Consider the following 12033-nt stretch of genomic DNA (forward strand, 5'->3'; position numbering starts at 1 on the left):
TTCCTTGATGCCCCTTAAAAATGCCGTGGCCTCCTTCAGGGGCGCCCCTGTCTTCCCTGTGTAGGGCAGCTGGGCCTTAGGCTAAAAGGCAGAGCCTGATGCAGAAGCCATGGCCTTGGACACAAGTTTGAGGGCCCACAGAGAGGCAGGAGGCTGGGAATGGTCACCAAGTATCTCTGGATCTCCCCTGACTGTGCTCTTCTCCACCAGGGAACAAAGAGTGACTGGGATCATTGTCTTCATCCTGACAGGGACCTCTGTTTTCCTGGCTCCTGTCCTGAAGGTGAGGCTCTGCATCCCACCCAGGGCCCCGTCACACCTGAAAAGACACAAAGCAGAAGACTCAGGCATGGGGAGTGTCCCTACACAACCCAGATATCACTGGCCAACCGATCCCTAAAAAGGCAGGATTTTCAGTAGGCTAAAGTGATATTTCAGAGCCATTGCCACTGTTCTCTGTAAAGTGGTATCATCTGTGATCATCACCCATCCTCTCTGCTCTCTCACAGCCGCCCACACTCTCACCTTCCCAGAGGACACTGTCCCCTGGGAAAATTCTGCCAAGTTCTGTCCCTGCTTAGATCAGGAATCACCCAAGCTCACTGGAGGCCTTCTTGCTCACCCATTTTCTGAAGTTTAAACCTCTGAGAGGAGAACTCTTAAGCTGTGTTCCAGGCCTATTCTCTGCTCCTCTGATTTGAATTTGTCGAGCTCCTAAGTGACTTTTTCCCATACAGTTGGAAGATTCTCTTGCTCATGTCCCACTGGACCCGCTGGAAGAGACTAACTACAACAGGGGGACATTGAGCCAGAATGGTCACTTTCCAGTCAGGACTAGGGTGTTCCCACCAGTTCTCTCAACTGCAGCCAGTCGCCTATCAATGGCCCTTTCCCTCAGTCAGTGCACACATAAGACTTTCATTGCTGAATTAAGGTTACCTGTAATTGCTCCAATCTTTGCGGTTCTTTTCCCTCTCTGAATGTCTTAAAACAGCTCATTTTGGGGTTGACCTTATTAAAAGACAAAGACTAGAGAACCATGATGCTAATTGATTCATTTAGTATAAAAAAAATATTTCTGGCTTGAGAATCAGTGCTGGGCACACCTGAGCAATTGGTTTAAGGTTGGGGAGTTTTAAAGAAATGTTTTCATTGTGTAGGAGACAGGTTACACACAGATGGTTTCGTTTATTTAAGAGTGTATTTTAAATGGCCAGAGAATGCTGACTTTTGTGGAAAGGGCTCAAAAGAACCATCATGCGTATCATTCCTGATACCGCCTGACAAGCATTTGTGTAAAAAAATAATTTGAACCTAAAAACAGCATACTTTAGTGGCCAAAAGTTACTAGAAACACTTTGCACATAGCACCTCTGGCTATCTTTGCAGACTCAGACTTCAGGCAGTCCCAGGCAGGCCACCCAGCTGCTGAGCATGTTCATTAATTCAGTCTTTGCACACGAGCTTTTGATGCATAGCTGAATAGAAACAAAGCAGTTAGAAAATTCCACTATGGTTTCCTTCCTTTTGTTCCTTTTACAACATGATGGATTCTTTCATGAACACATTTCTCATATTCTGTGTATACATTTTCTAGGCCTTTACACTCACACTTTTGACCTCTGATTTTAGTAAATTATTGTTTTTGTTCTAATGTTGTATATCTTCTTAATGTAGGTCACATGCTGACTGCAGTATAATTAAAATAATTGAAATGAGGGCTGTGGGGTATAACTCAGTGGTACAGCACTTACCTAGCTAGCATGCAGGAAGTCCTGGGCTTGATCCTCCGCCCTATAGGAAAAAAAAGAAAAGAACAAAAAAGAAGAAGAAGAAGAAGAAGAAGAAGAAGGAGGAGGAGGAGGAGGAGGAGGAGGAGGAGAAGGAGAAGGAGAAGGAGAAGAAGGAGGGGAGAAAGGAAAATAGTTCTGTGCATAAAATTTGCATTGCTAAAGCCTTTGGTGTGGTCATCCTTTAAATGATGTACAGTCACATTGCTCCCTCTTGGGTGACATTTTGAGCAATAATAGAAATTCCCTTTTGTTACAATTCTTGGGCCAAATGTTGTAACTCTTTCAAGCTGTGTACTGTATTTCTCTATAAATGTATGCACCTTGTAAAATACATTGTTTAAAGAGAGTAAGTCAGATATGGGGAAATGTTATTGTTCTGACAGTCAAGGAAAAGTTTGCAAGGTTCCATATGGCTCCAAGTGCTTTGATAGTATCTTTGCATTCAATCAAAGCACAAAAGGATTTGAAAATCTGCCCACCAGTATTCTTCCAGAATAAGAGTACCCCCCCAAAAAAAAGATCAATACACTTGATTTATCCAACGTTTAATCTATTTGACAAATTTTGTAGCAGAACTGACCTGTCTAGGGTTTTAAATTATAAGATTTAGGATTTCTGATTCAATTTTATTAAGGTATGTACTTTTTTTATAAAGCTAGGCTTTCAAAACTGTTAGCTAACTAACTAAAGCATAATTAGTAACTGACATCAGTACTAAATACTGGATTCATTTTATATTTAAGACAAGAAATTTGGTGTAGCTGTTCAAGAAAAATATAATTAATCAAGACGTGAGATCCTAGACTCTATCTAGGAGCTTCTCTCTCTGCCCCTTCCCCCTCTTGTTCTGTATCAATGAATGGTTGTGTTGATATTAGACAATAATTTTTATTGTTAGAGGATCAGTGATATTCTTTAGGCCTTCCATCACTGATTTGTAAATATTTCATTATCTTGTCAAACGAAGCTTCAGTAGGAGGAAGTGAGCATGTATTTGATGGGTGATGTAAATTACTTAACATATTGAGCAAATTTCCCAGTCCACCCCAAGGCTGTGAAGTTTTGTTTTGTTCACACCTTCCCATGGCTTTTTGAGACCGAGGATTTCTGCATTCTGCCTCAGAGGAACTCCTATGACGCCTTAAAACTCCCTTATGGACCCCATGTTATTCTCCTGGTCCCTAACATTACAGAGGAAAGTTCTGACATCCTTATGATTGTAGTACTGTGATGATTGTTGATCTAAAGCTGACACTAGAGGTAACTTTCTGCCACTTTTTAGTTTCATTAATGTTTGAAAAGGGCCTTTTCCTGGACAGTCAAGGAAGATTTGTGCTGATGAATCCAGAATTCTAGATCACAGCCCTATCACTGGTAGGAAGAAGAAGAAGAAGAAGAAGGAGAGAAAGGAAAATAGTTCTGTGCATAAAATGTTATAGGCATTTGGGATTTTCTGGGAAAGTTGCAAATTACAAGACAATTTCCTTGACTTGAAAATGAGGTAACTTTTTATCAGTCACTGATGACTACAAATCATTTAAGACTTAATCCAGTTTGTTTTCACACTTAGTAGAGTAAAAAGGGAAATTGTAAGTGAACTTGAGTTTGTGTTGCTACAGATGATAGCTAAGTTTTTAAATTTAAGTGTTTATTTCTCTCTCAATTGCCTCCACACTTTGAGGGTGATTAGGACAGTGATTCCTTAAAATTTTTACCTTATCTCATAATTTGGCAAAAATCTCATAAACTATGTGCTAATGAAATGATGGAAGGGCCACATATTTCCTTTTATTTTTTTTTTGGGGGGGGGGTACTGGGGATTGAACCCAGGGCACTTTACCACCAAGCTACCTTACCAGGTCTTGCTAAATTGCTTAGGGCCTTGCTAAATTGCTGAGGCTGGCCTCAAACTTACAATCTTCCTGCTTCAGCCTCCTGAGTCACTGAGATTATGGCTGTGTGCCACTGGCATATATTTCCTTTTTTAACCTTTAGTTCAAATGTCTTGGATTGTTTATAGCATGTAGGTCCAAAGTGTGCTTTGTATGCAAACAAATATAACTTATCCTAAAATAGAAGTTATTTACTTGTCTGGATTCATTAACATTCTTAAATGGCATCTACAAGTTGAGCAGCCCTTGTTAGCATCATACTTTGTGATCACCAAAGAGTTCTACCACAACCCAGAGCAAGGCAGGACAGCCTTTGTTCACAGTGGCAAGAATTGGGTACAGCTAAAGGAGAGGATAAAATAGCAGAAATACAGCTTGGACAGAGGTGAAGAAATGCCTCAAAAAGTTTTTAAAAGCCAGGTGTGGTGGTGCACATCTATAATCCCAGTGACTTGGGAGGCTGAAGCAAGAGGATCACAAGTTTGAGGCCAACCTAAGCAACTTAGCAAGGCCCTGTCGCAAAATAAAAAATAAAAAAGCTGGGGATGCAGCTCAGTGGTAGAGTGCCTCTGGGTTCAATCCCTAGTACTCAAAAAAAAAAGAGTTTTAAAGATTTGAAATGCTGGGGACAGGATTGTGGCTCAGTGGTAGAACACTTGCCTAGCATGCATGAGGCATTGGGTTTGATCCCCGATACCACATAAAAAATAATAATAATAATAAAATATTTTCTAGTTGTGTCCATCTACAACTAGAAAATATTTTTTTAAAAAGATTTGAAATGATGATGGTAGTGCAGTATGAATTACATGAATCTACTTTTGAAAAAGAAAACAACTGCTGATGTGTGTGCACATCAAACTCCTACTGTTAGTTGATGATTAGTGGTTTTTATGTTACTAACACATTTGTTGGTCCCCCTGGAATATAGAACTTAAAGGGGTCCTTTTTCCATTCAATATCACAAAGCAAGTAACTAGACTGACTTGAGCATCCATGGCCCGAGCCTTTATTCAGTGACTGAAGAATGGAGAAGTAGGTTCCCAGCTCACATTTGACTTAACTTACTTAGAGCTGATAAGTTGGGTATAGAGCAGCAGAAATGAGGGGAGGGAATAGGTTAATGAAGGGAAGGAATATTCATGTAATTTCCTGCAACAGGTAGAGACTTCTACAAATTCAGATGCACTCTCCTTTTTGATCTACTGTTTCTGGACACTGTGTGGCCAGTGAGCGTGTCTTTAGCATGGAAACTAGATTTTAATGAAGCTGGAGATCAGCTGTTACTCTGGCAAACATTTTAGATCCAACTGGTTTTGGCTAGCCTACCTGAAGAGGAACTTTTGGTGTTCAGACATCCTGTCATCAAAGGATGAGGTAGAGATTTAGTAGGCAGTACCCTGGGCAACAGTTTACATACTTCTGTTTTGCTTCTTTTTTGTGATTGTGTATGATATGTGATTTTTGTTAAGTGGCCTTGGTACTTCCTATGATTTAGGTCAACTCACCAAAGGTCCCTGGCCCCCTGCAGGCCCAGCAGCTTTAGGGGCCTCAGCTAAGGCTGAAAGTGGAAGGGGCTGGCAGGAATAAGCAGTTTGTGGAGCTTTCCCACTTTCTAGAAATGTCTTCAGCCAGACCACAGGGCTCCCGTGGGGCTGGGAGATGGGCCAGACCGGAAGAACAGCAGCATGCTGTGCATCCCCACCTGCACCCACACTCTGGTTCCAGATCTTCTCTCAGACACCCTCAGTTCCTCCAAATATACACCTCCTTGGCTGCCTCTATGGTTGGCAGACACATTTGTCCAGAACAAGGAGACCAAGGACTCATCCCAGGCAGAAGTTCAATCCAAAATTCTGCTCTCATTTCAGTACATCCCCATGCCTGTGCTGTATGGAGTCTTCCTCTACATGGGCGTGGCCTCCCTGAATGGCATCCAGGTAAGGCCCTCCCCTCCCCACCTGAAGTCAGCACTCCCTAGTGTCACCAAGACCCCAAATTCTTACTCTCCTGGTTCAGTGAAAGAATAATAGCAATATTCTATGTGAAGCAAAATAATTATATGAGGCACTTTACAGGTGTCATTTAATCTATATAATTAGGTCCTTTGATCCCAACCTCACAGGTGGGGAGACTGCAACTCATAACTCAAAACCTGGGTCAAGCCAACTCCAAAGAGCACTTCACTGTACCTTTCTCTTCTCTTCCCTAAGACAACTCCACAGAAGAAAGTTTTTTGCTTTGTTTTGTTCTATATTAACCACAAAATCCCAAGATGACTTGGATAGTTCATGGGTCCATTAAATTGCATTTTCCTTGAACAGACCATGTTCATTTTGCAGCCCCACCTCCAGGTCCATTACCCTCACCCAGGCCTCAGGATCCTCCCTCCCTCCAATATTGCATACCTGTCTAGACACCTCCAGAGTGTCTTACTTAATGCCTGAACAAGAGTCCCCTCCTGAGACCCTACCAAGTCACCCCTTCCCTTAACCCCATACCCCAGCGGACCTGCGGAGGGATGTCGGGGCGGGGAATATTTCCTGGCAACCTTGCTGAGCCCTCACTATCCTTGTTAGTTCTGGGAAAGATGCAAGCTCTTCCTGATGCCGGCGAAGCACCAACCAGACCACGCCTTCCTTCGCCACGTACCCCTACGCAGGATCCACCTTTTCACCCTGGTGCAGATCATCTGCCTGGCTGTGCTTTGGATCCTCAAGTCCACTGTGGCCGCCATCATCTTCCCTGTCATGGTAAGGTGGGCGCGGGCTTCGCCGCTGCTGGGCAGGTTGGTCTAGGCAGGCTTCGCCTAGGAGGTCCAGCAGTGCCACAAGTGCGTCACCTTGCAGCACCCTTAGCTTTCTCCCCAGTGGCTTGGTTTGGTTCCTTTGGGTGACAGAAGCCAGTCCAGAACAAATTTAAAGTTGTGAGGCCAGACCAGGTGGAGGATAGAGAGAAGGGTGGAGGAAAGAATGTCAGTGTGGCAGGTGGATCCTGCAGTGACAACCCGCATGCTGAGGTCCCCACCCAACTTTCCTGCTGGGGGAAGGCCGGAATGTGGAGAAGCTGGACACATTCAACTTCAGACCCGAATTCTCTACTGCCAAACCTCAAGCCAATCTCGAAAGCCGATGCATACTAAATATAAATCTTCTCTCCGTGCAAAATTAACGAATTTGAAATGGTAAATAGTATGTTAGTGGTGCAGAGAGGGAACAGAATCAGAGATCAGGAATTTCAAAAACCCAATGACAATATAAAGTTTGAGCTGGGCATTCTTTGACTATTCTTTTATATTTTATGGAAATTCGAAGTTATTCCAGAATAAAAAGTTAAAAACAGCCATGCCTGTAATCCTAGTGGCTGGGGACACTGAGGCAGGAGGATTGCAAGTTCAAAGCCAGCCTCCGCAATTTAGAGAGGCCCTAAGCAACTCAGCAAGACCCTGACTCAAAATAAAATATAAAAAATGCTGGAGATGTTGGGCTAGGGTTGTGGCTTATAGGTGGAGGGCTTGCCTAGCATGCATGAGGCACTGGGTTTGATTCTCAGCACCCCATAAAAATAAAGGCATTGTATCCATGTACAACAAAAAATATTTTTAAAACAATGCTGAGGGTGGGGATGTGACTCTGTAGTTAAGTACCCTGGGTTCAAACCCTGGCACTAAAAATAAATAAATAAGGGCTGGGATGTTGCTCAGTGGTTAAGCCCCCTGGGTTCAATCCCTGATCAAAAACAAACAAACAAATAAATAAATAAAAATAAAAACAAACAAAAACCTGTTGCATCTGGCCCTCTAGATAACCCCACCAGAAGGAAGCTGCCCAGCCCTTGCTGGGGGACTGAAGCTTGGGGGCTAATGCTCCCAGAAAGCCTGCAGGCCTAGGTTAGGAACCAAATCAAGGACACTTGTGGAAATGTGCACTCCTAGGAGATCTCTAGTAAGTGGTTCTTGACTCTGGCTGCTCTTTAAAAACTATGAAATCAACTAAATCAGAATATCTTCAAGAATCCCAGGCTTTGGTATTTTAAGTAAGTCTACAGGGAGCATAAATATGCAGCCAGGGTTGAGATCCACCACTCCAGGGAAAGGGACATGGATCCTCCCCAACAGTATCCTCCTGGGCCTCAGAGATTAGGAAGGGAAGGATAGTGATAGTCATGATTGCCAGTACTGAGTGCTGTTCCACTCAGCCCACACCAGCCCCTGAAGCACTACTACTTACCCATAGTTTACGATCAGAAAGATGAGGCTCAGAAAGCACAGGGAATGACAAACTCAGGACAGGACAGAGCAAGATCTGCACCCCTCCTGGCCTTTTTTTTTTGGTACCCAGGATTGAACTCAGGGGCACTTGACCACTGAGCCACATCCCCAGCCCTACTTTGTATTTTATTTAGAGACAGAGTCTCACTGGGTTGCTTAGTGTCTTGATTTTACTGAAGCTAGCTTTGAACTCTCTATCCTCCTGCCTCAGCCTCCCAAGCTGCTGGGATTACAGGTGGGCACCACTGTGCCCAGTGCTCCTGATTATTTTTAAATACAGTAGAATTCACTCTGCTCTGTAGTTTTGGCAAATGTAAAGAATGGTGATTCTACCACTGTAGCTGTGATACAGAACAGCTCCATCACCCCCAAGTTCTCTCTTGTTGCCCTATATGTAGACAACCCTTTGCCACCCCTGTCCCTAGCAACCATTGATTTGCTCAGAGTCAGGAGTTTATTGTTGTTGTGGTGTTTTGATTTTTTTTTTTTTTTTTTTTTGTGGTACTGGAGATTGAACCTAGGAATGCTCTGCCACTGAGTTACATCCCCAACCCTTTCTTAGTTTTTTATTTGGGACTGGGTCTCTCTAGGTTGCCAAGGCTGGCCTTAAGCTTGCAGTTCTCCTGCCTCAGCCTTCCAATTAGGTGTGCACCACATGCCCTGCCAGATCCAGGAGTTTTTAAACCCAGGTTTATCTGACGCCTGAGCTCTTCATGCTCAAAAAATTATATCAGTGAGGAACCAGTATTAAATCCAGCTAGAAGGGTTTGCTTCCTTGCCTCATTTAATGGCCAGTTTTCAGTGGTAAAAAAGACAATATGTATAACAGACCATCCTGGGTCCACTGAATTTGTTAAAAGATCACTTATTTCTCCCTTTAATTTGTCCATTCTGAACAGAACCAAACTTTCTTTAGAAATTCCATATAGCTTACTATATTTTATTTGGCTTTTGTTAATGGAGAGTTTGACAGTTCTTAAAAATGGGAACAGAGCAATTCACAATGGCCAGGCTATGGAACCAACCTAGGTGCCCTCCAATAGATGAATGGATAAAGAAAATATGGTATATATACATGGTGAAATATTACTCAGCCATAAAGAAGAATGAAATAATGGCATTTTCCAGTAAATGGATAGAACTGGAGTCTATCATGTCAAGTAAAATAAGCCAATCCCCAAAACACCAAAGGTTGAATGTTCTCTCTGATATGTGGATGCTAACACACAACAAAGGAGGATGAGGAAGGGAAGGATAGAAGTTCATTGGATTAGACAAAGGGGAATGAAGGGACAGGAGGAGGGATGGGAATTGGAAAGACAGTAGAATGAATCAGATATAACTTTCCTACATTCATATATGAATACATGACCAATGTAACTCCATATCATGTTCGACCACAAGAATGGGATCCTAATTAGAATAAGTCATATTCCATGTCTGTATAACATGTCAAAATGCACTATACTATATCAAAAAAGAACTAATTTTAAAAAGAAAAGAAATGGGAGTAGAGAGGCAATGGGTCTCAAAATGTGATCCCTGGGCCAGCAGCACTAACATCACCTGAGAAACTTATAGAGATACAGATTCTCAGGCTCTACCCCAGACCTGATGAATCAGAAACTCTGGGGTGGTACCCAGCAATGTTGTATTAACAAGCCCTCCAGGTGACCCTAAAGCACACTCAAGTGTGAGAACCACTTAAAGAATGACTATGGTTCTCCAGCCATGGTCTCTGTGCTGGCTCCCCACTTCAGCTGACACAGGCTCTGTCCCACACAGTCACTGGTAGTCATAGTCACTCACCTGGGAAGCCAAAGGAGAGGAACCAGGGGAGCAGGGGAGGTGAACATGGTTTGTGGGGACTTTGGAATGGCTCCAAAGACCGATCACAAGAGCTGCCTGAACTCAGCTGACTGAGGAAGAAGGAATTATTTAGCCTATCATTTTCTCTGAACTCTCACAAAACTTCAGCCTCTCTGTCTTCTACCACAGATCCTGGGCCTCATCATTGTCCGAAGGCTTCTGGACTTCATCTTCTCCCAGCATGACCTGGCCTGGATTGACAACATCCTGCCAGAGAAGGAGAAAAAGGAGACAGACAAGAAGAAGAAGAGAAAGAAAGGGGCCCACGAGGATAGCGATGAGGAGGTGGGGAAGATATGAGGCCTGGGCAGAGTCTGGGGACCAATAGATCCTTCTGCTTCCACCAGGGCCAGGGAGAGGGTGGCTTTTCACGCAACTGTAAGAGTGCCTGCACCCAGTCCAGGATAAGCTAGGGCTTCTACTTGGCCTTGGTCTGGGATGCTGAGAGCTCATCTGTTCTTGTAAATGTCCTCAGGTTGGGCCAGAGCCAGTGAGCCTCCCTGCCCAGGAGCAGTTGACTAGCAAAGCTCACTCCCATTTCTGGTTTTCAGGGCCATTGTCAATAGTGGCACAGATTCCTGAGAGAATGGCCCAGGAGATGGTTCCAAAATGGAAGCCCTTTATAAGGAGTATCCTCCAAAGAATGGAGCAGGCCTGTGGGGAGAGGTCTGATGGGGACTTTTAAGTAGACTGGACTCTGGGATAGGCAGGAGGAACTAGAGATAAGCTTTGCTTGGGCCTACCCCGAAAGTATTGGGAACAAAAATTGGGGGAGAGGTATGTGTCCTCACTGAAAAGAGAATGGCTTCCTCTTCCATGCCTGGGACCACCTGATTGCCCCATCTATCCCTCTCCTCTCCCATGCTTCCTCCACATCCCACCCCCAAACACTCAGTCAGCAGACAAGGAGCCAGCTAGAAGTTATAGCAAATCTCAGAACATTAGGCAGAAAGAGTATCTGGTTCAAATGTTCATTACAAATGGTGACACTGTCCCTCCAAAGGGAAGTGTTTTACCCAACATAGACAGACAGCTAAATGTCTAAGAGGGAATTAGGAAATCATTCTTGAACTCATGCTTTCCATATACTGAACTGCCATGTCATTTCCTGAGACCATGCCTGACTCCCAATCTCCCGGTCTCCCAATTGTATCTGAATCACAATCCTTTATCCACCTTGTCCTGTTTTCCTGGGATCTCACCTTTTGCAAATTAAAGCTGTTCACAGGCAAATCCTTGCTCACTGGTTGGTGATTAAACCATCCTTTGATGGTTGTAATTGGCCAAAACTTCCTCTGTCTTGCAGGAAGGGGAAGGTCTCAATTTTTTTATTTGTTTATTTTTTTATGTGGTGCTGAGGATTGGAACCGAGTGCCTCACATGTTCTAGGCAAGCGTTGTACCCCTGAGCCACAACCCCAGCCCCCTTATAATTTATTCACATGTTTTTTTGTAGATAATTTTCAAAAGTAGATTCTAAAAGAAAGAAACAGAGTCCAGGTGTCTTTTAAAGACAAATGCTTATTTTTTTTTTCATTGGTTCATTCAGTAAATATTGGAGTGGATCTCAAATGTCAGGAACTATTCCAAGGTTGAGGGTAAAGCATCTCAGGATTATGTGATACATTTAATGGAAAAAAATGGGATTCAATGTTCACAAATTCATTTTATACATGTCTTTATAGCAACACAGATATTGTGAGGTTCAGTCCCAAATGACTGGTTGCATGATAGATGAAACTGTTCTGAGGAGCGACATTCCTGGATGAATTCCTTTCCTGTCTACTGGGTATCTAAAATGGTGGGCCAATTGTGTCCATTTTTCCTTAGTGGGTCCAAGAGCATTTGCAGCACCCCCTGTTTAGTCTGAATGTGGAGGAATGGTGGTTTGCACATTGTGGATGCATGCATTTTCCATTTGGCAAGAAAGACAAAGTGGTTGTGTTGGTGTTTATCAGCTTTTCCCACTGTTTTTCTCCAGCCCCAGTTCCTCCCTCCCTCAGTTATAAAGATTCCCATGGAAAGTGTCCAATCAGATCCCCAAAACGGTATCCACTGCATTGCCAGTAAGTAAAACACATGGTGTCTCTCCCTTCTTACTCACTACTAATCCTCCACCTATTTTCCTAAGGAGCTTCCATCTGTAACTCAGGGGATCTAATCATTTTATATGCCAGAGTGATGAACCCAGCCTAATTCCATCTTAAGAT

General features: G+C 43.4%; 1 protein-coding gene across 3 annotated transcripts in view; it reads left to right on the plus strand.

Moving 5' to 3' along the window:
- Positions 1 to 12033, plus strand: part of Slc4a5 (solute carrier family 4 member 5) — a 126518-nt gene that overhangs the window by 109102 nt on the left and 5383 nt on the right. For all 3 annotated transcript variants that reach the window (XM_046432348.2, XM_046432349.1, XM_058575095.1), the window contains 5 exons: positions 211 to 283; positions 5557 to 5625; positions 6265 to 6438; positions 9954 to 10109; positions 11805 to 11889. In XM_046432348.2, the coding sequence (XP_046288304.1) occupies positions 211 to 283; positions 5557 to 5625; positions 6265 to 6438; positions 9954 to 10109; positions 11805 to 11889 (557 nt within the window). The remainder of the gene's footprint in view (positions 1 to 210; positions 284 to 5556; positions 5626 to 6264; positions 6439 to 9953; positions 10110 to 11804; positions 11890 to 12033) is intronic.

This window comes from Marmota monax, unplaced genomic scaffold (assembly GCF_021218885.2).
Source record: "Marmota monax isolate L192 unplaced genomic scaffold, Marmota_monax_Labrador192_F-V1.1 WCK01_AAM20220418_F8-fsc00106, whole genome shotgun sequence".
NCBI lineage: Eukaryota > Metazoa > Chordata > Mammalia > Rodentia > Sciuridae > Marmota > Marmota monax.